We start from the raw sequence: 23,078 nt of genomic DNA, 5'->3' as shown, positions 1-23,078 counted from the left end.
AAGAAATTGAAGGCATCAAAATAGGCAAGGAGGAGACCAAGTTATCACTCTTTGCAGATGACATGATGATCTACTTAAAGAATCCTAGAGATTCAACCAAAAAGCTAATTGAAATAATCAACAACTTTAGCAAAGTTGCAGGATACAAAATAAACCCACATAAATCATCAGCTTTTCTATATATCTCCAACACAGCTCAGCAGCAAGAACTAGAAAGAGAAATCCCATTCAAAATCACCTTAGACAAAATAAAATACCTAGGAATCTATCTCCCAAGACAAACACAGGAACTATATGAACATAACTACAAAACACTCTCCACACAACTAAAACTAGACTTGAGCAATTGGAAAAACATTAACTGCTCATGGATAGGACGAGCCAATATAATAAAAATGACCATCCTACCCAAACTTATTTATCTATTTAGTGCCATACCCATGGAACTCCCAAAAAATCTCTTTACTGATTTAGAAAAAATCATAACAAAGTTCACTTGGAATAACAAAAGATCAAGGATATCCAGGGAAATAATGGAAAAAAAATACAAATGAGGGAGGCCTTGCAGTCCCAGAACTCAAACTATATTACAAAGCAGCAGTCATCAAAACAATCTGGTACTGGCTAAAAGACAGAAAGGAGGATCAGTGGAATAGACTGGGGGCAAGTGACCTCAGCAAGACAGTATACGATAAACCCAAAGATCCCAGCTTTTGGGACAAAAATCCACTATTCGATAAAAACTGCTGGGAAAACTGGAAGACAGTGTGGGAGAGATTAGGAATTGATCAACACCTCACACCATACACCAAGATAAATTCAAAATGGGTGAAAGACTTAAACATAAAGAAGGAAACCATAAGTAAATTGGGTAAACACAGAATAGTATACATGTCAGACCTTTGGGAGGGGAAAGACTTTAAAACCAAGCAAGACATAGAAAGAATCACAAAATGTAAAATAAATAATTTCGACTACATCAAATTAAAAAGCTTTTGTACAAACAAAACCAATGTAACTAAAATCAGAAGGAAAACAACAAATTGGGGGAAAATCTTCATAAAAACCTCTGACAAAGGTTTAATTACTCAAATTTATAAAGAGCTAAATCAATTGTACAAAAAATCAAGCCATTCCCCAATTGATAAATGGGCAAGGGACATGGATAGGCAGTTTTCAGATAAAGAAATCAAAACTATTAATAAGCACATGAAAAAGTGCTCTACATCTCTTACAATCAGAGAGATGCAAATCAAAACAACTCTGAGGTATCACCTCACACCTAGCAGATTGGCTAACATGACAGCTATGGAAAGTAATGAATGCTGGAGGGGATGTGGCAAAGTAGGGACATTAATTCATTGCTGATGGAGTTGTGAACTGATCCAACCATTCTGGAGGGCAATTTGGAACTATGCACAAAGGGTGATAAAAGAATGTCTACCCTTTGATCCAGCCATAGCACTGCTGGGTTTATACCCCAAAGAGATAATGGACAAAAAGACTTGTACAAAAATATTCATAGCTGCACTCTTTGTGGTGGCCAAAAATTGGAAAAAGAGGTGATGCCCATCAATTGGGGAATGGCTGAACAAATTGTGGTATATGTTGGTGATGGAATATTATTGTGCAAAAAGGAATAATAAAGTGGAGGAATTCCATGGAGACTGGAACGACCTCCAGGAAGTGATGCAGAGTGAGAGGAGCAGAACCAGGAGAACACTGTACACAGAGACTAATACACTGTGGTACAATCGAAGGTGATGGACTTCTCCATTAGTGGCAATCTGCAGGGATCTAGGAGAAAAAACACTATCCATAAGCAGAGGACAAACTGTGGGAGTAGAAACACCAAGGAAAAGCAACTGCCTGACTACAGCGGTTGAGGGTACATGACAGGGGAGAGACTCTAAACGAACACTCTAATGCAAATATTAACAACATGGCAATGGGTCGAATCAAGAACACATGTGATACCCAGTGGAATCACGCGTCGGCTACGGGGGGTGGGGGGGAGGAAAAGAAAATGATCTATGTCTTTTTAATGAATAAAGCATGGAAATGATCAAAGAAAAAAAAGAAAGTTTAAAAAAATGTGTCTCTGGAGAAATATTTACCTGATTTTCTGGGTCACTGATGAACTTGGTTTTCACAGAAGTCCCATTGTCATAAGTAATGTTGACATGATCTATGATGCCATGATCTATTCCCCAAATTTCAATTTTCCCAACTTTCAGAGGATTCATTTCATTTAGGTATTTATTGTGCACAATATGGATTTTCAAGGTATCCTATGAGAGAAAAAGAGAAAATTCATAAATCATTTGACTCTTCTCGGTTTTGCTATGGACAGATTGTCTTAAAACAAATCCATTCCTTACTTCTTTCTTAGACTAGGTTAAATAGGAGGCAGTGAGGTTGCTCTGTGAATAAAACACCTAGACCAGGAAGATCTGAGTTTAAATCCTGCCTCAATCACTTACTAGCAATGTAGCGCTAGGCAAGTCACTTAATCTGTCAGCCTCAATTTACCCAAATAATAACAGAACCAACTTCACTTCATTATTCTGAGGATCAAACGAAATAAAATTTGCAAAGCATTTACCCCAGTGTCTGATATATACTAGGTTCCATATAAATGCTTATTCTCTTTCTTTCCCCTCTGTTAATTGAATATTCAACAAGTATTTACTAAGTGTCTAGTAAGCACAGCTCAAAATTTCAGACAAGACACTCTCTCTGTCCTCATAAGGTTTATAATCTAGAGGGGAGAGGGCAGCTGGGTAGCTCAGGGGGTTAAGAGCCAGTCCTAGAGATGGGAAGTCCTAGGTTCAAATTTGACCTCAGATCTTTCCCAGCTGTGTGACCCTGGGCAAGTCACTTGACCCCCATTGACTAGCCCTTACTACTCTTCTGCCTTGGAATCAATACACAGTATTGATTCCAAGATGGAAAGTAAGGGTTTCTTAAAAAATCCTAGAGGGAAGTTAAGAGATAAAGAGATATACGTATAATACATAGTGTTATTATAGTACTTTACAATTGACCCTCACAATAACCCTATGAAGTAGATGTTACTATTATCCCCACTTTATAGATAAGTAAACAGAAGCTCACAGAGGTTAAATGATTTGCCCAGGGTCACACAGCTAGTATCTGAGGCAGCATTTGAAGTCAGGTCTTCCTGACTCCAAATCTAATCCTTTATTTACTGAACCACCTAGTACTCCTATGTCACACCACAACCATGTGAAAGAATAATCCAACTCACTACTAATAAGACTAGATCTGAACTCGGGTCTTCCTTAGTCTGGGCCAGGCACTCTAGCCACTATACCACTTAGTTGCTACAGTGCTCTGGGTAGCTTTACATCTGTAAATTGCAGTGAAAAAAAAAAAAACAAAACTGATTTGCATCAGTACTAAATTTCCTCACCCTAAAGAAATCACAAAGTTATTTCCTAGTGTATGGAATGAAATTGTGCATTATTCCCCAGTATACATTGATTAGTATTAGTAATCATAGACTGGCAACTTCCTATCAAAAATTAGTGAAAGTTAGCTGCCCTTCATTAGGGAGATATCAATCTCTCCTTATGAAGTGTAGAGAAATCCCTTTCTCCAAGCAGCTTCACATATATATTAATACATAAATATAGGCCTTTAATATACTCTTTTCTAATGTGGCTAAGAGATGCCCTCCCTCCTTCTTTTGGGCCCTTTGGGAAAGATTTTGGGTGTCCCAATTCCCATGAGAGAAATCTTAAAATGTACAAGTTATAGTCTTGACTACGTGTCCTAAATGTTTCAGCCTGAAAAAGCTTGGACAGGTCTAAGTTTAGACACAACTGAGAACCTGCAAACTTAAGGAATGTTCCTGTAGGCTTGGAAGCATTGGGAAAACCTAAGGAGGATAGAACAAGATCAAAAACTGTAACATACAAAAGCATTATGTCACACACAGGTGGTGGGAAAGAGGAGAAGGTATTATGTTGAATTCCTAGAAATTCTGAGTAAATTTGAGCATCAATGACCACTGCTTCTGAGAGGTCTCTCCAGACAGTGGTCCCACTTTCTCTTTCTGTCTCTGTCTCTCTGTCTCTGTCTCTCTGTCTCTGTTTCTATCTCTCTGTCTCCATCTGTCTGTTTCTCTCTCACTCTCTCTCTCTCTCTCTCTCTCTCTCTCTCTCTCTCTCTCTCTCTCTCTCTCTCTTCCCCCCTTCCCCCCACTGAGGACACTGCTTCCAAGAGGTGTCTCCAGACAGTGGTCCCACTTTCTCTTTCTGTCTCTGTCTCTCTGTCTCTGTCTCTGTCTCTCTGTCTCTGTTTCTATCTCTCTGTCTCCATCTGTCTGTTTCTCTCTCTCTCTCTCTCTCTCTCTCTCTCTCTCTCTCTCTCTCTCTCTCTCTCTCTCTCTTCCCCCCACTGAGGACACTGCTTCCAAGAGGTGTCTCCAGACAGTGGTCCCACTTTCTCTTTCTGTCTCTGTCTCTTTCTGTCTCTCTGACTCTCTCTGTCTCTATATCTCTGTCTCTGTCTCTATCTCTCTGTCTCTGTCTGTCTGTCTGTCTGACTGGCGGTTTCTGTCTGAGAAAAAAATACTTGAAAAACTCTACAAGGTACCTTACCTGAGTCACATTAAAATCTGCCAAAAAATAAAGTTTTTCTTCATAAATATCTGCAATAAAGAAAAAATTATATGTATATATGTATACATATATGCACACATACATATGTGCATACACACATACCTACATCAGAGTAAAAGCCTGTGAGTAAAGTATGGAATCACCACAAAAGGGTTATCACTGCAAAAGAAAAACTTGTCTTTATTAGGGGGATCCGAGGCTGTGAAACAAAGAATACTCCCCTTTATCAGAGGAAAAGAGGATCTACGGATGAGCTAAAGAGACCCACTCTGGAGAGGGATCAGTCGATGAGAACATGCAAGGAGAAATTTCTCCCTTCAGGGGAAATCTCTGAATAGAAGAAATGGAACCAACCTCTTATACTAAGTACCCAGGTCAGGAAAAAGACACAAGAGGCGTAAGTGTGATAGCCTGGTATCCAGAAGACCCACCTCTTGCCCAGAGCAAGGTTGGAGTCCTTCAATAAGGGGCTTTACAAAGAAATATAAGGTCACTAAGAGCATAAAACTGAGTCCCAAGAGGAAGAAAGGGCTTCTTGACTGGGCATCCAGAGTGAGAAGGTGTGTATAGTCCCAGATTATTTTTTTTTTAATCAGAAGCCTCTAACAATGAGTCTAGGATACTGACAGCCCTCGAGGAAGATAACTAATTAAAATTAATAAACGTAATGACATTTAGACCAGTCCATAATTTCACCAATTGGGAATGTTAGGGGAGAGGGGACTGGTCACACTGTCCATTTTAGTGTTATATAGATAAAATGATAGATGGGAATTTTCACCTCTTGACTACTTCCTGATATATTAGAGCTTCAGCTTTAATTTTTGTAGAAAAGTTTAGGAAAAGCCACTACTTTTGACCTGCCCCTTCATTCACATTAAGCAGCACCAAAGTGAAAACATAATTCAAAATCAACCAGAATACATAATTCCAACAGAGACCAGAATTACATTTTCTATTTTTATCACAATTTTTAATTTGATAAAAATCTGATTTCTTTTAAACCTGAATCAATTCATTTCATTCCTCAAACTCTGGGTCAGCCATTTTTCACATTTCTTGTATGTACTTTTACATACTTCTTTTAGTGATAGCAAAGATACTAAATTTTCATTAAGATATCATCTTATAATTCATAAAAATATTTAATAGAAGGGGAAGAGTCATATTTATATAAGGCAATTTGCACACCAGATTAGTGATTTTATTAATTTAAGGACTGGATAAAATTTATAATTGAAGGGGCATCTGGTTTAATTGTTTATGTAGCCAGCTTATGTGTCCTACAAGGATATTCTCCTCAAATCTCTTCATATCTGATACAGACCAAAGAACATCATCTTGACTATGATAGTTACTCAGTAGATATACTTTTAGAATGAATGAAGTTACTATACTGCTTTTGCCTAGGATTCTGCTATTATCAAAGACCATTGGTTTATGAGAGAGGTATGTGAAATCTTATGGATAAATATACAAATATAATCATGTAAGCACTCTTTCTTTTAGGGAAATCCAAAGAGCATTTTTTCATAGCTCATCACTAAAAGGCACTGAGTAGCACTAAAATGGATTTTTTTTTTTCCATATGGGACCTATGATTTCATTAAAAACAGAGAACTCCTGGTGAGTATGATCCCTCCAAAAAAAATGTTATCACCTTCTCTTCAACTTATAAACCTAGAAAGTTGTTTGGGTCACTGAAAGGGTAAGCAACTGGCCATGGGACACATAGCCAGCTGATGTCAGAGGTGTCCAAAGCCATTTATCTATCCATTGTGCCTCTAAAGGACAATCTTTACCAATAATAAATTAGAGTAAAGCTTGCTCTCTTGGTAACTAGACTGGCATTATATTTACTAAGTAAAAAAAAATTTATAGATAGAAATTTAGTCAAGCTTTTGTAACAACTAGGTGAGCTACTGGTCTCTATCCTAATGAATTATAACACTACATTTTGCTAATGTGGCCCTATACCATGAAGTTAATTTGAAAACAGAGTCATGGAAGCTATTAAAAATGTCATTAATAAGGATGGTGCCATGAAATATAATAACCTATATTAGGTTATTATATTCTATAGCAGTTTTCTGTTTTCTGCAGCATTCCTGCCCAAATTATTATGAAGGAATATGGTAGGGGATGACATCTAAGTCATTAGATATAAATGTACCTCTTGTTTCACCGTCATCCCAAAACAGCTCTCCCTTTGCTTCTTTCTTGTCATCTAGGGCAATGATGAAAACCAGGGGATTTTTACGGCTATGAGAATAGAAATAATTAGGCTTACACTTAGAAAGATACAGAATAAGGGCACCAGAAGCAGACACTCGAGAGTCCCTTTAAAAACACAATAGATACCCATTTTATTTTATTTTAGAAATTTTTATTTAGTCAATTTAGAGCATTATTCCTTGGTTACAAGAATCATATTCTTTCACTCCCTCCCCTCCCCCTACCCCGACACACAATTCCACTGGGTTTTACTTGTCCTTGTAGATATACATTTTAGATGAAAACAATTTAATGGACCAGGAAACCAAGTCTCATGGCTACAAAATGGTAGAACTTACCCATGGTCACATAGCCTCTATATGCCAAATGCAAGCAAGACCTGGGTGTTAAGTGACCAGATATTCTGATTCCTAATTCAGTACTAATTCCACTATATACCATTCAGCATGGTATATGTGGTGAAATTCTAATTTCAAAACCTGAAAATGAATGAATTCTAAAATACAGTTTGGGATGGAGAAAGATTTGGCCCCCTCTGAATAAGAACTATTGTGCCACATATAAATTGACTTTTCCTGGAAAAATGAATGTGGTTGGTTTTGTTGATACACATTTCAGATGAAAATTTTAAGTAACAGAAATATTAGTGTGGGTCTTCCTTTTGCTGTTTTCACATACCCTTAATTACAAACTCTTTTCTATGATATCTTAACTGACCAATGTTCTCTGAAAACAAAACAAATCACAACATTGGGCTCTTAAGCTTCAGATAATACCTGGCTTCTGTGGTCTCAGCTGGCACCTGTGTCGGAAAGATGTAACCCCCTCGAAGGTGAAGTCCTATCTTGTCTCCAGGAAGTAGCATCTGCATCCATTGCTTTCTCTGTGGGATAGCTACCTTCTAAATAATAAGGAGACAACAGTTGGACTTAAATTCTATCATACCATTCCAGCAAATAGTTAGTAGTAAATAGCTTCTCAGAATCACAGACTTATAGAATTGGTTTGATTGAATCTCTCTTGTTTTAAATAACAGACTATAGAAACAGTATCATGAAACATTAGATCTGAAATGGATTGTAGAATTCATTCATCTCTCTGGCCCCCCTCCATGACTCTGATATTTTAGTAAGGTTAGTTATAAAAACTATTTATATGAAAATGATTCTGCTTTCCAGATCATTTTCAAAATAAAGTTAAAATAGATTCAAAAAAAGAAATAACTAATTGAAAAAGGAATAATAATGATCAATGTAATTAAATATATGAGCATTTTTTAAAGAAAAAAACAATAATCTCAAACTCTCCCAATCCCCTCAGATCCTGGAATGTAAATGTAATGTATAACAGAGGTATATCCTCATTTCCTCCCTCCCTAGACACAGCCCACATGGCAGGGTAATATACTGAAGCAGTCAGGAGCTGTCTATACTTACTGTCTCATAGCCATACCAGATGGCATCAGGAATGTATGCCATTATTCTGTCCACACCCTAGGACAAGAGGAGAAAAATGACATCTAACATCCATATTGCTTACTCCAGGCTGATATATTAGGCTCAGGGCTATAAGAAAGAGTCCTCAGGCAAAGATGCCAGCTGACTGGCATCTCAGTGTGACTGAAAGTGATGTGTGGCATTATGTAAGTTGCCACACTTATTCCAAATATGCATGTGGATCTTCTGCAGGACCCTTTTCATCATAGGCTGGATTTCTACATCCACCCTTACCCACTCCTATCCCTACTCTCCCCATTAGGCATGGGGGGGAGGGGGGGAATCATGCTTTTGCATCTTATAATGAGATTTGGTCTCTCCATTCACTATGCACCATCCACTTTCAGCATTCTTTGCTACCACTTCTTACCATAGTCATGTATCCTAGAATGAGAGATTTATCAGAGATTAGAGCTGGAAGACAGCAAGGGACTCTTCATGTCCTCCATGCACACAGGGGATCCCATTATCATCAGTCCATAGTGGTGTTCAAAATCTCTAATATCATGTCCATAGTACTCATTATCTACTGAGATTCATCATGACAGGGTAAGCAGGCTGTGGGCCAGTATGGCACCTTTTCTGTACCTTTGATGTCACAGAGCATGCAAATCAACTTACTGAATACAGCACAGGTGTGATGAGCAGGCCAGACCCCCAGAGGAACTGCTGATGTATTTTCCATGTTTCAGAATCTTGGTAGAATCTGAAATTATGGAAACAAATATGATTTGGCCTTCAATTGGAATCAACCCCAGATCATCTTCTAGTTAGATCAGAAGTGAAAGTTGTGATTTGGAAGGCAATAATCAGAGTCTAGAGAACTTACTCATGAACAAGAGGTCGGGCCACTGTGTCCCCCCGGAAATGAGCTCTAAAAAAGAGGGTGTAGAGGTAGGGCAGAAGATTGTAGCGGATATTCAGGTAGTGTATGGCAGAATTCAAAAGAACAGAATTTCTTCCAAATGCAGCAGGATCTTGGTCCTGGGGGATTGGAGGTGGGAGGAGAAAAAACACAGAATGATTGCAAAACCAAATAAAATATAATTTAAGGCCCAATCAAGTTCAAAGATTCTTCCTGAATTAGAGCATTATCATTTTCTATTTCCTAAAAACAAAATACCTGGTTCATCCACTTTTTCCTCAGTGTTCTTCTGTAGAATGTGCAGTTTTTTTTTATTTTTGTTGATTCTTTATTGAATTTATCTTTCTTTTCAGATTGTGAGCTTTCCCAATAGTAGCAATCACTTTTATTTACTCTCTTCTATCTCAAGAACATCAAATATATATGTACGTCTCACTGAAATAGTCGAGGCTTACTTATTTGTTGTTTATATAAGAATAGTAATACTTCTATAGAAAGAGATTCTAAATTCCCTAATGCCCTGGGTTCTAGAGAGCTAGTTTTGCCTTAATTGAGACTGAATGACTATTTTGATTACTCTTCTTGTGAGAGCTAACTCTCACTTTTCCCTCCTGCACCTTTACTTTGGATTAAATTAAAGAGCATAAGACCTACTCCCTCTTTTCCATTCCCAAAGACTTCCCTCCTTCATGGCAACCTTGACCATAGGAGGGCTAATGGTTAAATACCAAAAAGAAAGTCCATCCACTAAAAGTCATCTTTCCCTCTTCCTGTATTCCTAGAGTCTTCCTGGATCTGCCCTTTCCCCCTCTTTTTTTGTATCATAGTTATTTGTTTATGAATAATATCTCTTCCATCACCACCTCTTCCCTTTAGTGAAATCATAAACTCTATGAGGGCAAGAAATGTGCCATTTTTCATTTTTGTATCTTCCAGTATTTAATCAATGAAATATTTTTAAGTACTAAGTGCCATGCACTGTTATAAGCAGTGGGAATAGAAAAACAAATATGAAAAATTCTCTGCCTTTGAGGACTTTAGTACATTTTAATGGAGGAGACAAAATGTAGCTCTGTAAGTACTTCTTCAAAATGAAAACAAGAATTATTAGGTGAGAAGAAATTACCTCTTGGGAGTAGGGGGAAGTAAGAAATAATGCATATAGGCACCATGTAGAGGATAAAGGTTGAGCTGAAGGAAAGCAAAGATTTTAAGAGGCAGAAGTCAAGGCTGTGTGCATCACAGGTACAGGGATGGTCTGTGAAAAAAGACACAGATTGGAGAAAGAAAGAAAGAAAAGAAGGAAAGGGGGAGGGAGAAAGGAAGGAAGGAAGGAAGGAAGGAAGGAAGGAAGGAAGGAAGGAAGGAAGGAAGGAAGGAAGGAAGGAAGGAAGGAAGGGAGGAAGGAAGGGAGGGAGGGAGGGAGGGAGGGAGGGAGGAAAGGAGGAAAGGAGGAAAAGAGGAAAGGAGGAAAGAAGGAAGGAAGGAAGGAAGGAAGGAAGGAAGGAAGGAAGGAAGGAAGGAAGGAAGGAAGGGAGGGAGGAAGGGAGGGAGGAAAGGAGGAAAGGAGGAAAGGAGGAAAGGAGGAAGGAAGGAAGGAAGGAAGGAAGGAAGGAAGGAAGGAAGGAAGGGAGGGAGGGAGAGAGGGAGGGAGGAAAGGAGGGAGGGAGGGAGGAGGGAAGAAGTAGTGGAAGGGATTGGCAGGTAGAATATGGAAAATAAGGAAATTGTGATATGTCACTAGCCTTAATATATCCTTCAGGTAGATCTTCTAAGATTTACTGTTCTATGCTATATGCCCCACTCCCATCATCAGTGTCTAATGCCTAGAAGTGATCCCCTTTGTTTTGTCCAGAAGCAAGAGATTGTAGAAGCTAACCCATCAATTAGGGTCTAAGCTGGTGGCACCTATAATAGCAGAACTAGAGACACTATGATTAGTGCCCTTAAACTTTAGTTGGTGACTTTCCAGAAGTCAAGTAAGTCAATCTAAAACCTCTTTGTTATATCCCTTTCTTTCTTTTCTTCCTATAGGGACTGGGAAGTTGAACCAAATGTCAGGACCCTGTCATTCAAAACTCCATCAATTAAAATACTTCCTGACAATCTTCCTTTGAGAGCCAAAGATGCCATTTCCATGTGGTAGTCTTACCATTAAACCTGGGCCATTATGATTTCTGGACAATGGATAAAAGGCTCCCAGCTGCATCCACCTCCTACACAGCTCCTCTGAGGTATTCAATGCAAATCCACAAATATTTGCACCCACCTGGAAAAAGACATATTGCCTAGTGTCTTTGTTTCTGTTCCCATTATGGGGACAATTTCAAGGAAAGATCCTGGTGAGAAAAGAACACCATCCTTTCTTTTTCAAAGCTTTTAGTTTTCTAGTCACTCTTCCATGTTGTGATGATATAGGAAATAATACATAAGCAAAAGTAAGAACTACTATGCAGGGAGAAGAGGAATAATAATGAAATGGAGATCATCTTTCCTTAAAAAAATGCATTTTCAGCTTCAAATCTCAATTCTCCCTTCTTAACCCTTTCTTCTCTTCCCAAGGTCTTCCTGATGGAGATTTTTGAATATTAATACTTCTTACTCTAGCAGTCTCTTTCCCTTCCTAGAACTACAAATATAGCATCCTAGTTCTAGGGTGCTAGAACATCCTAGCTTTAAAAGATGGCTGAGCAGGAGGGTATGATTTTTTTTTCTCCATCAGGCCAAATTTATGATGAGTCATTTCTTTGTGAATAAGATATTTCCAGAATTATCAATTATGGATGTTAAGAAACAGAGAGAATCCCCTTCTGGGATGATTTTCTAGTAGGATATTAGGCCTTACCATGGGGATACCAAAAAGGTTGAACTCAAGAATGCCAGGGATGGACCATTGGAGGTCATTCCAAGAAGCTTCATTATCCCCTAGCCAATGAGCTGCAAACTTGCCTGACCCAGCAAAGGTTGATCTAGTCAAGATGAAGCTTCTCTTTTTAGGAAAGATGTTCTCCATGGCTCTGGAAAAGAAAGGCATCTAGGTAAATGAAGAGTCATGAATCCAGAATTCTCTTACTATGGGTGGGAGGAAACAAAAGGGCTACCTATCTTATACTCTCTTGGTTTGAAGAAAGCTGGATCTAGGTTACCCAAGAGTGTGAAGAAGTTGCAGGAATGTCCAAATGTTTCCCCAGAACAAATATATGAGCAAATATGTCTACATTTATTTGAGTGTAAATATCAGGGGCAGTGAAGCTGAGGATTGTGGGAACTGAGCACCAAGCCTTGAGTCAGAAAAAAACTTGAGTTCAAATCCAGTTTCATACATTTACTAGTTTTGTGACTGAACAAGTCACTTAACTCTGTTTGTCTCAGTTTCCTCGTGTTTAAAATGAGCCAGAGAAGGAAATGGCAAACTACTACAATATCTGCCAAGAAAATCCAAAATGGGGTCACAAAGAATGAGAAGTGATTAAGTATTAAGAGGTCACTGTGGTTTATCTTAACAACCCCTGAATAAATGAATATGGTAATGTTTCTGCACCAGTCTATTGGAATAAATCAGGTTGAACTAGAGACCCCATAAGCTCAGAAACCCAGATTTCTCTCCAGACTCACTGTTGCTCCTACTCTTTCTTTTTAATGTACTCATCTACCCTTCATAAATTATCCTGCATTTATTTTGTATATTTTGTGTGTACTTATATTGAATATGTTATCTGCCCACAAAAATATAAATCCCTGTAGTTACAGGAACAACTTATTTTTTATCTTTGTGTCCATAGTACCTAGTAAACAAGAAACACTTAATGAGCAATTTTTTTATTGATTGATACCTCTATGACCATATAACAAATCCCAAGCCTTTGCTACTCTTACTGTGAATCTTGAAATTTCTCAGACTTGTGAATATTAAAAAATTCCCCATTGGGGAATTCTCCATTGGGACAATTCCCTATTGGGACCATTCCCCATTTGGATAGTGAGAACTCTACTTAGATCAAAAATGTGAAGACCTCTACCCCACCCCGTACTTAAGCCTGCTTTAGGGGAAAAAAACTCCTTGCTTAACAATACTTAATACTTAAGCCATGCCTATTTTTAGAATTAATACAAAAGGGTGCTAAGTACCTATAAAGGTCAGGCAACTTGTGAACTTACAAGGAGCAAAGAGGAAAAAACTTACACAGAGATTCTAGCCTACTCAGGTGTGGATTACTAAAAGGATTAGTTTACTCAGGTGTGAATTCAGAATGGGCTGTCCTTTGGAAAACGTCTACTGTGATTGGTAGATGTAAGAACTTAGGGGAGGTGACATAGGAGAAAACCTCCTATATAAGAAAAGGACAGTCTGTTGAAAGACAGTCTCTAGACAGTCTCTAAGAAGGCTGTTAGAAGGAGAGTGCTCTAAGGAGGAGGCTCTGAAGACACAGTCTCTAAGGAGGCTGTTGAGAAAAACAGTCTCTAAGGAGGTTGTTGGGAGAGAGCTCTGGAAACAAGCTCTTGGGACAGTCTCTGGCTGGAACTTCCTCCGAGGAGACTGTCTCTCTTGGGTCTCCCTCAAAAACAGTCAGCTGAGAAAGGCTGCCTTGAAGGGTCTCTCTCGAGACTCTCTCGGGGACATTTCAGAAAGGCATTGAGCTGGTGAAGTCAGCTGAGATGGAGCTGGCCTGGTGTCACTAGAATCCTTGCTTGGACAGATCTTGTGGTGAGTGATTAAGGACTGACTGATCTTTTCTCAAAGAGCTTAGGCCTGGGTTAGCCAGGACTGGCCAGGGCTATCCCTTTCTCATTATTCCCTCTTTTTCTCTCTTTCTCTCTTTCTTTAATTCCTCATTGTATTATTAATTAAATTCTCTATAAAACCCAGTTGACTTGGGTATATTCATAATTGGGAATATTTCCCTGGCGACCACCTTATATTTGATTTAAAACAAGACACTGTAGTGAAAACATATCTTTGCAGTCACACATTTACTCACCCACTATTTTAATTACTACAATTTATGACCTCAACCATTTTAATTCTTAAATTACCCAAAGGCTGGGGGCTCTTAGCAATAGACTTTTCTGAGGCATCAGACTATTGCATTTTAGGAAAGTCAGTGAACGCATCCAAAGGAGAATGACTAGAAATTGAAATCATCTGCTTAGGGACATGTGAGTGCTGTTTTTAGCTATCTGAAGGACTCTTATATGGAAACACATTGGGCTTTTTACTGCATGGCCCAAGAATGGAGACTAGGGCAAAAACATAGGAAATGTATAGAAGCAAAAGGTGGAGATGGCCAGTAAGGAAAAGGGCCACCAAGGTAGAAAATGAGTTATCTATAATTGTTTATGGGTGAATATTTTAGATGAGGTTCCCCTTTGAGCAGGAGTTAGACTAGATGAAACTGGTATCCTTTATGCATTTCAAGTCTTTCTATAGGAATCTATTTTTACTATTATATTTACTATTATTATTATTTTTATGAGGTTTTCAAATGGATGCAAACATATTTATGTAAATTTAAGTAAATTAATTAGACAATCCCCCTACAACAAACACATGGCTCCACTTGGTATAGATGGGGTAAAAATTGCTCTGAAAGCTTCTTTCCCCATCTCCTTACACTTCAATCCATAGTTCATTTTTTTTCCACTTACCCCAGATAGCCCTGATGTGGCCCATTTCAATCCTGTTTCTTAGATCCCAGAGAAATCTTACTATCTTTCTAATTTCATTATTTCTTTTGTCTCTTCTCTGCCCTAGATTTTCTCTCCCATGTCTCCTTTTTTCCCAACACTATCAACCTAGAAAAGGAAATCCCTTTAACATTGTAAGTCCGCAATTATACAGTCCTGAAAAGTTAAGTCATTTGCCTTGTGTCACAAACTTAGAATGTATCAGAAGGTAGTCTCACAATCCATTATCTCATTCTGCCTCTCTAGGTATAAGACTTGTTTACATAAGTCTTTATGATTTATAAAGTGTTTTATTTAATTATTTAATAACAACTTTGAAAGTCTAAAGTTTAGATACTATTATTATTATTATTACCCAAACTCATCAATAATTGCTTAGCTTTTGCTGCTTTTTTGTCTTAGAAAAGGTAAGAGTTAAAAAAAAAAACAGGCATGTTAGAACAAGAAGGCAAAATGAAAAGAGAAAGAAACCTCAAAAGGAAAAGAAAAAGAGAAACCTCAAAAGGAAAAGAAAAAGAGAAAGAAATCTCAAAAGGAAGAAAAAGAGAAAAAACCTCAAAAGGAAAAGAGAAAGAGAAAGAAACTTCAAAAGGAAAAGAAAAAGAGAAAAAACCTCAAAAGGAAAAGAGAAAGAGAAAGAAACTTCAAAAGGAAAAGAAAAAGAGAAAAAACCTCAAAAGGAAAAGAGAAAGAGAAAAAACCTCAAAAGGAAAAGAATAAGAGAAAGAAACCTTAAAAGGAAAACTTCAGAAAAATCATAACCATAATCTAGGGTTTTCAGGTATAAGAAAAAATTACCCAGGCCATCCAAAAATAAGAAGTTTATGTACCAAGTAATCTCAGGCAGGATGACTCAAGACCTGGCAGTTTCTACTAGAAACTAGAGCATATTCTGAAATATAATATTCCAAAAGGCAAAAGATATAGGCTTACAACTACGAATAATTTACCTTGACAAGCTGAGTAAAATCCTACAGGGGAAAAAATCAACCCTTTAGGAAAGAAAGGCCTTTCAAGCATTCCAGGTAAAAAAGACCACAAAAGAGTAAGAATTTCAAAATAAAAACACAATACACAAAAAAACCCCAGATAAATAAGTAAATATATTTATCCAGTTGGAAGGGACTGTATGAGGATGAAATGCTAACATTCTGATGAAGGGAGAAGAAACTATATTCCTTCAGAAATTTAATGTCTTTCAAGGCTATTAAAAAAAGTTTGTAAAGAAAAACAGAGACATGGAAATAGCTTGATTCTTTTCTAAGGGTTTTAAGAGGAAAAGAAAAGGGATTGTCAAAGGACTATCTATTATAGAAAGCAGGAGGACTATGCTAAGTGCACTGAGAGAATAGTAGACAACCTTGGGGAAGTGGTAGGGGAGGAGAGGACTTTTGGTTAGTCTTACTCTTATCTGAAACAAATAAGAAGGATTGAATACAAACACATGCCCATATATACACAAAGAGTTTATTGTAGAAATGTGTCAAATTTAACAAGGAAATAGATGAGGATAGAGAAAGAGGTACTAAGGCAGGATACTACTGGAGAGGAATAGTTGCAAGCAAAGGAAATTTCATGAACTGGAAGGAGAGTAAAAGATACCAAGAAAAAGAAAAACACTGGAAACTTAGGAAATACTTCTAGATGGAGGACTAACCGAACAAATTGTGAGATACAAATTTACAAAATATTACTGCTCCAACCAGGAGAACATTATACACAAAGGACACGAATTTTGTACAATCAACAACTGTGATTCACTTAGCTATTCTCAGTAACACAATGTTCCAAGACTTTCTCAAAGGATTGGTGATAAGAGATGCTATTTGCTTCCAGAGAAAAAGAACTGATAAACCAAAGTTAAATTTTTCGACTTTCTTAATTTTTTTATTCGAGTTTCCTTCCACAAAAGGATTAATGTGGGGAAATGTTTTCCATGATTGCACATGTAAAATCTATATGAGATTGCCTACCATCTCAAAAGGGGATGCATTGATGTAGGAGTGGGGGAAGGAGAGAATTCAAGACTCAATATTCTTTGCAAAATGTTCAAAAATGTGTATATATAATTGGGAATAAAATAAAATAAAATTTAAAAAATGTTACTGCTCCATAAGAAATGAGGAAAAAGGTGATTTCAGAGAATACTAGGTAGTAAGAATGATACCGAGAGAAGTGAACAGAACCTGGAGAACAATATATATGAGGACAACAACATCATAAAGTAAAACAATTTTGTCAACATCAGACCTTATGATGAAGCTTGTTAACTATTTTCTAACAAGAAAGAAGATACAGAGATAGACATACATTTTTAGAATTGGCCACTGTAGGAATTTTTTTTTCTGCTTTACCATGTTCATTCATGAGAACTTTTATTATAGGGACTTTTTTTTCTGTTTTTAAATGGAAGGGGATGGTAGTTTGGAGCAGGAGGTAATAATAGTATTGGCAAAAGGGGGAAATTTCAAAAGAAAGTTGGATAGTTTTGAAAGTAACAGTGACTTTCTTATTTGTTTTGTGTATGTGTGTGTATGTTTTAATGCTTATCTTCCACCTTAGAATCAATACTGTGTATTAGTTTCAAGGCAGAAGACTCATAAAGACTAGGCAATGGGGGTTAAGTGACTTGCCCAGGGTCACACAGCTAAGGGCTATCTGAGGCCACATTTGAAATTAGGACCTCCCATCCACAGGTCTGGCTCTCAATCCACCAAGTCACTCAGCTGCCCCCTCTTACTGTTTTTTTAAAAGCAATTGATATGAAATGAGAATTGTGGTTTCATGTGTCATTCTTTAAGTCCTATTTGTAGTAAAACTTTTTTAAATTCAAGATAAAAATTATTAAAAAAAAAGAAAGAAAAGAAAAGAAAGGTATCTTTCCTCAAGTGAGGATGGAGGATGGGACAAGAGGGACAGAAAGTACTTACTTTGCTGTTGCAATTGCCATAGAGTAGCCATATAAACTGTGGACATCATAATGCAGACCCCAGTGCTGCTCTGTATCCATGCAGAGAGTCTGTGCAAACAGTTTTCTATCCAGGATTTCTGTAGGGGAAGATGTCAATAACTTAACTTCCAAGACATAATCTTCCTACATCAATTCTCTTCCACAACACAATGTCTAATATCTACTTTTCCTGTTTTTGACCTGAATTTGTTGTCAGCAAAGTGTCAGTGATAGTGGGATTAAATGATGCAAAGAAACAAAACAAAAAAATATGAATCAGGGGCATTTTTATGCATAGAATTCGCTATTCAAAATTCAAAAGTAAGTTAAAAAAAAGAATCACAAACAGGACAGTTATGAAAGTAAATGTTGAATTGTTCATATACTTATATATTATATGCAGAGACCTAGTGAAGGGAAGGAGAGCCCTCCCAAGGAAAGCCCTGGTCATCCATGGAACATTGTACTCAAATTCCATCACACTAAAATTGTCAGTATGTTTTCTTTTCTTTTGGTATTTTTCACATTGACAGAAATAATGGTAGCACTTACTGGGGACGAATCGTGGGTAGTTCAATTCATTGTGTTCACACAGTGATTCATTATTTAAAAAGTCAGCTACTTCATTCATATCCTTCAAGGACACAAAACAGAAAAGAAGATGATTTTTATGGAAAACCACTGTGCTGTGGTGGAATGATCATTAACCTAAGAGTTGAAAAACTTCATCATGGCTTTGGTTTTTTTAAGTTACTACGAAAATCATGTAGTCCCTCCTCAAAAAGATCCTGAAAAGGGAAACATAGGAGCAATTTGTTTACAAAGTGTATTTTAAAAAGCAAAACAAAAAATTTTCTAGGTTAGGCTATGCTGGCTTATTGAACAAAGAGAAGTAACCTAGTTCAACAGCAAACTAAATACCTAGCCTTAGATAAGTCATTTGATATCTTTTTGCCTCAGTTTCCTCATCTGCCTAATGGAAAAATGAGGCTAGACTACCATTAATATCTCTTTGGCAATCTATTATTTTAAACCTATTTTATTAATGTGTTAATTTTTAATATGTGACAGAGGCTGGCACTAAAGAAAAAGTGCCGAGTTGAAAAGTATGTGAAACTGATTATCCTCAATGGGGGAGGGGTCCCAAGGGATTGGAATCTTGAGGAGGAGAAGACTCTGGCTGTTAGATGAGTTGCTCTCTCAGTTGCTCAGTCTTGAGAAGTCAAAGGGAGAGAGTAAAAGAAAAAAAAACTTTCTCCTGAGGGTTACCCACTTTTCCTTCTGGTGACTGGAAATCCTTCCCCCCAACATTTCCCAATTTAAGGGACTTTCTGAAGATAAACCTGAGCAGACTTTACTTCAGTTCCTGTTGCCCAGGGGTGAGTCAACCTGACTTTCTCTCAGGGGGCTTAGGTTGCCAAGGCCTGAGTTCCCCCAAACTCAAGGAGAGAGGGGAAAGGGTTTAGATAGAGACAGGGACCCCTTTTTCCCCGCTTCCCATTCCCATTCTTTCCATGCTAGTTATTCCTTTGTATTACCTTGATTGAGTTGACATTAAAATTTTCCCCAAGTGGAGTGTGAGTGGACAGATCAAGGGGAGACCCTTTGGTCTCAAGTAGTGGGGGGAGGGGACAAGAGGGACATGAGTGAATTGGGAAGAGTAGCTTTAGCTAAGGAGGGAAGGCAGAAGGGGGAAAATCTTCAAACTCCCTCTCCTCTCTCTGAACCAACCTTAAACATCAGCTGTCTCCCCTGAACCTCGCCTTTTGATAAGGGGGGTTTTCCACTCTTTCCCCCTCTCTATACTGAAAGTCTTAACCCCTCTGTTACAAATTAACCCTCCTTATAATACAAATAATATACTTTGAGAAATATTAAAGTTCACATTATAGCTGTATTAGTTTTACCTAAAGTATTTTTTAGAACCTAAAAAGAGACAAGGAGACAAATATCCCAGTGTTTCATATAATTTTTTTTCTCTTAATGATTTCCTATCTTGGGAAGAGAAAATCATACACCATTGGTCTCAAAATAACTTGGAAAAATCCTTTTTTTTGCAATTTCTTTTGAAAGTAGAACAGCATTAGAAAAGATATTTCATATCTTCACTAAGTCATCTTTCCTAGGTTTTGTCACTTTAAAAGGATACTTTTGATGTTATTATATGTGCTAGTAAGTACCAGTATAGAGGCATCAAGGTGACACAGTGTATAAAGTGCCTGTGTCTGGAGTCAAGAAGACCTGAATTCAAAGCCAAGCTTCAGAGATCCATTTACTAGTTGTGTGACTCTGAACAAATCACTTAACTTTATTTGCATCAGTTTCCTCAGCTTTAAAATTAGATGAAGAAGAAATGTTAAATCACTCCGATATCTCTGCCAAGAAAACCTTAAATGGGGTCATGAAGAGTTAGACCCTAGGCACAATTGAAATAATCAAACAACAGCCACAATCTGTGAGTCATAGACTACTAGAACTGAAGGGAATATTTCAGATCATCTCAGTCCACCCAGTCTTAACTTCCAGGTAAGGATATGGAGGCCTAACAACTCACTCAAGATAACCCAGATAATCAATCTAGAGATCGAATTTGAATTCAATTTTTGAAGCATTCTTTAAAAAAATGGCTCCAGCTGAACTCATCTTTTAAGTAAATGAACCACGAGTACATAACTCACCAATCACTCTATTTAGTGATCCCATCATAATAGAGTGATTGATGAGTCTTTCTATTGAGCCATGGCACCAAAAGAAATCTAAGTACTTCTTAAAATTCAAAATATCATTCCATTCCTAAAAGAATTCAGATTTTGGTAAATTGACTCACCATCCAGATTCCATCAAAATTCAGTTCTTCATGAAACTTCACCAACTCATCAATCCACCACTGAGTGCCCTCTGGATTAGTGTAATCAGGGAAAACAGAGGGTCCTGGCCACACCTAGAAAACAAGAAAGAAAGAAATTATCATCAATATGGCAGCTAGCCTATAATTTATTTCAAGTATAAACTAAGAGTCCCTTTTTTACAGAGATCCAAGCATGGAACATTAACTTTAGGACAAAGATTCTTAATCTAAGGTGCACAAAATTGCTTCCCCCCAAATATTTTATAACAATTTTATTATAACATATTTCCTTCATAATGTCATGTATTTCATTTCATGCATTTAAGAATATCATTCTGAGAAAGAATCCACAGAATTTATCAGACTGCCAAGGGTACCATGACACAAAAAGAAAAGGTTAAGAACTACTTTAGACAATCAACAGTTAAAGAAAATGGAATGGGAACCAAATGACATAAGAAGAAAAAGTAATCAATGAATTTATTAACCTCTTGACCTTTCAAAAATACATAAAACAATAATATGATTCCTTGCTTCTTTGGGAATATACAACCTTTTCAAATCTAGCAAAACTTAACTATTTTAGGTCAGTAAAGGTAAAAAAAATCAAGACTACATTGAAAAATGTGTCGATATTTTTATTCTATTTTTCTGTTTCTATCATTTTACCAATGATGAGTTGACAAAATATGTTAATAAGGAAATATTTGATCAGAAAAGGACTAGGCCAATCAGTGAGAAACACAAAAAGAGCACAGTAGTCCCAAATGTGATCCCCCAAATATTTATAAAACTAGAAGGCTCCATTGGGTAGATCATCTGCAGAGGAGTCATGGTCCTACATGGACAAGATTATCATTTGATGAGAAAGTGCAGACAGGTTGTGTTATATATGTGGTCATACTTTTTTTTGTTGTTTGTTTTGTTTTGCTTACTGAATGATTTCCTTCTCAAGAAGAGAAAATTTGAAACCATTGGTCTCAAGTAACTGAGAGAGATCCTCTTTCCCATTTCCCTAGAAGCATAGCAACACCCAATCCAGCCCATATGGAACCATGGATGTTCACAGTATCAAAATATTTACTAATAGAGGATTTTGTGAACAACCACTAGAATATAATTGCCTTCTTTTCCCTCTAAAACCTGTCCTCCAGGCCAGCATCATGACAATTCACTCATTTTGTACAAGTTTGTTACCTTCCCAATGACAGGTCCAGTGGCTCCTGAAACCCAGATTCTCTTTCTGCTTCCATTCTCATAGGGACCATAGGACATGTTTTTAGAGATGCCAGGATTCTAATGAACACAGAAATTCAATTATGCCTGGGAGACCCTTCAAAGCTTTGGAATAGATGGCAGGAAAAAATATATGTCCATACCAGGATAATGATATATCTCTGCCCCTTGCTATGCAACTCTTCAGCAAACTGGTCAAGGCCTTTAAAATGTTCTTTGTCATAAGTAAAGTCCTTCTTCTCCTCCATGTAGTCTATGTCAGAGTACTGGACGTCCTGAAAAACACACTCACAAGTTCATCAACAATGTTATTGAGCCAATAAGCAACATTTTGACTGAGCTCAGTATCACCAAAGACAGAGAGTATCTAATGGCCTTGCTTTTCCCAGGATGTTGGCCATAAACAATTGTTCTCTCTCAGGCTTTAAGGGTCATGGAACTAGAGCTAGAAGCAACTTTTGAAAGTTGACAAGTCTAATGCTCCCATTTTATTCATGAGGAAACTAAGAACATAATGAGCTGTCCAGGATCACATGGCTAATTTGAATGGTATTGGAGCCTTGACTCTAAGTCTGGCATCCTGTCTTCTATGTCTTGCTACATGCATACAGAGCATTTTCATCAAATGCCTACCCTTTAGCTCCCCACTTAGTACCAAGGGGTAGGTGGCTTAGACGCAGGACTAAGGGACTGAATGATATTTTGCCACCCCAAAATAGCTAACTGACAGAAAGTAATACTTAGAAGCTTCCACAGGGACTTGGTTTTCCCTATATACCTGGTAGCTTATTAACCTGAAAGAAACTAAGACTTGTCTCCTATTATACTCACACCTCACGAAGACTTTTTTTCTTCCAACTTTTGATCTGGCTTTTTTTCTGGGGTTATGGAGAACTAGAAGAGAAGTGGTGTGGTCCAGTTGAAAGGGAGTCAAAAGGCAAAGATTCAAATTCTGCATCTGTCACTGTGACCCTAGGCAAATAATTTCACTGCACTGATGTAGTGTCATCATCTTTAAAATAAGGGAGTTGGTGATGATCCTACATTCAGAATTTGGCACAGATGTATGTTTGCACTTCCCAAAAGGGGGAACAAATCCATTGACCTCCTTCCC

The 23,078-nt window shown here is 37.5% G+C and overlaps 1 protein-coding gene across 1 annotated transcript in view; it reads right to left on the bottom strand.

Annotated features, from left to right (window-relative positions):
- Positions 1-22,322, bottom strand: part of LOC100009866 (probable maltase-glucoamylase 2) — a 34,344-nt gene extending 12,022 nt beyond the window's left edge. Inside the window, exons 1-14 of the mRNA XM_007504466.2 lie at positions 22,108-22,322; positions 21,926-22,024; positions 20,708-20,821; positions 18,433-18,514; positions 17,861-17,978; positions 12,091-12,262; positions 11,398-11,514; positions 9,210-9,364; positions 9,002-9,086; positions 8,321-8,377; positions 7,661-7,785; positions 6,823-6,911; positions 4,629-4,678; positions 2,118-2,291 (exon numbers count right to left, since the gene is read on the bottom strand). Coding sequence (XP_007504528.2) covers positions 2,118-2,291; positions 4,629-4,678; positions 6,823-6,911; positions 7,661-7,785; positions 8,321-8,377; positions 9,002-9,086; positions 9,210-9,364; positions 11,398-11,514; positions 12,091-12,262; positions 17,861-17,978; positions 18,433-18,514; positions 20,708-20,821; positions 21,926-22,024; positions 22,108-22,212 — 1,542 coding nt within the window. The 5' untranslated portion in view covers positions 22,213-22,322. The remainder of the gene's footprint in view (positions 1-2,117; positions 2,292-4,628; positions 4,679-6,822; positions 6,912-7,660; positions 7,786-8,320; positions 8,378-9,001; positions 9,087-9,209; positions 9,365-11,397; positions 11,515-12,090; positions 12,263-17,860; positions 17,979-18,432; positions 18,515-20,707; positions 20,822-21,925; positions 22,025-22,107) is intronic.
- Positions 22,323-23,078: the final 756 nt, after the last annotated feature.

The sequence above is a fragment of the Monodelphis domestica genome, chromosome 5 (assembly GCF_027887165.1).
Source record: "Monodelphis domestica isolate mMonDom1 chromosome 5, mMonDom1.pri, whole genome shotgun sequence".
Lineage (NCBI taxonomy): Eukaryota > Metazoa > Chordata > Mammalia > Didelphimorphia > Didelphidae > Monodelphis > Monodelphis domestica.
Note: the sequence above shows the minus strand (reverse complement) of the source record. Positions and strands in the feature narration are given on the sequence as shown.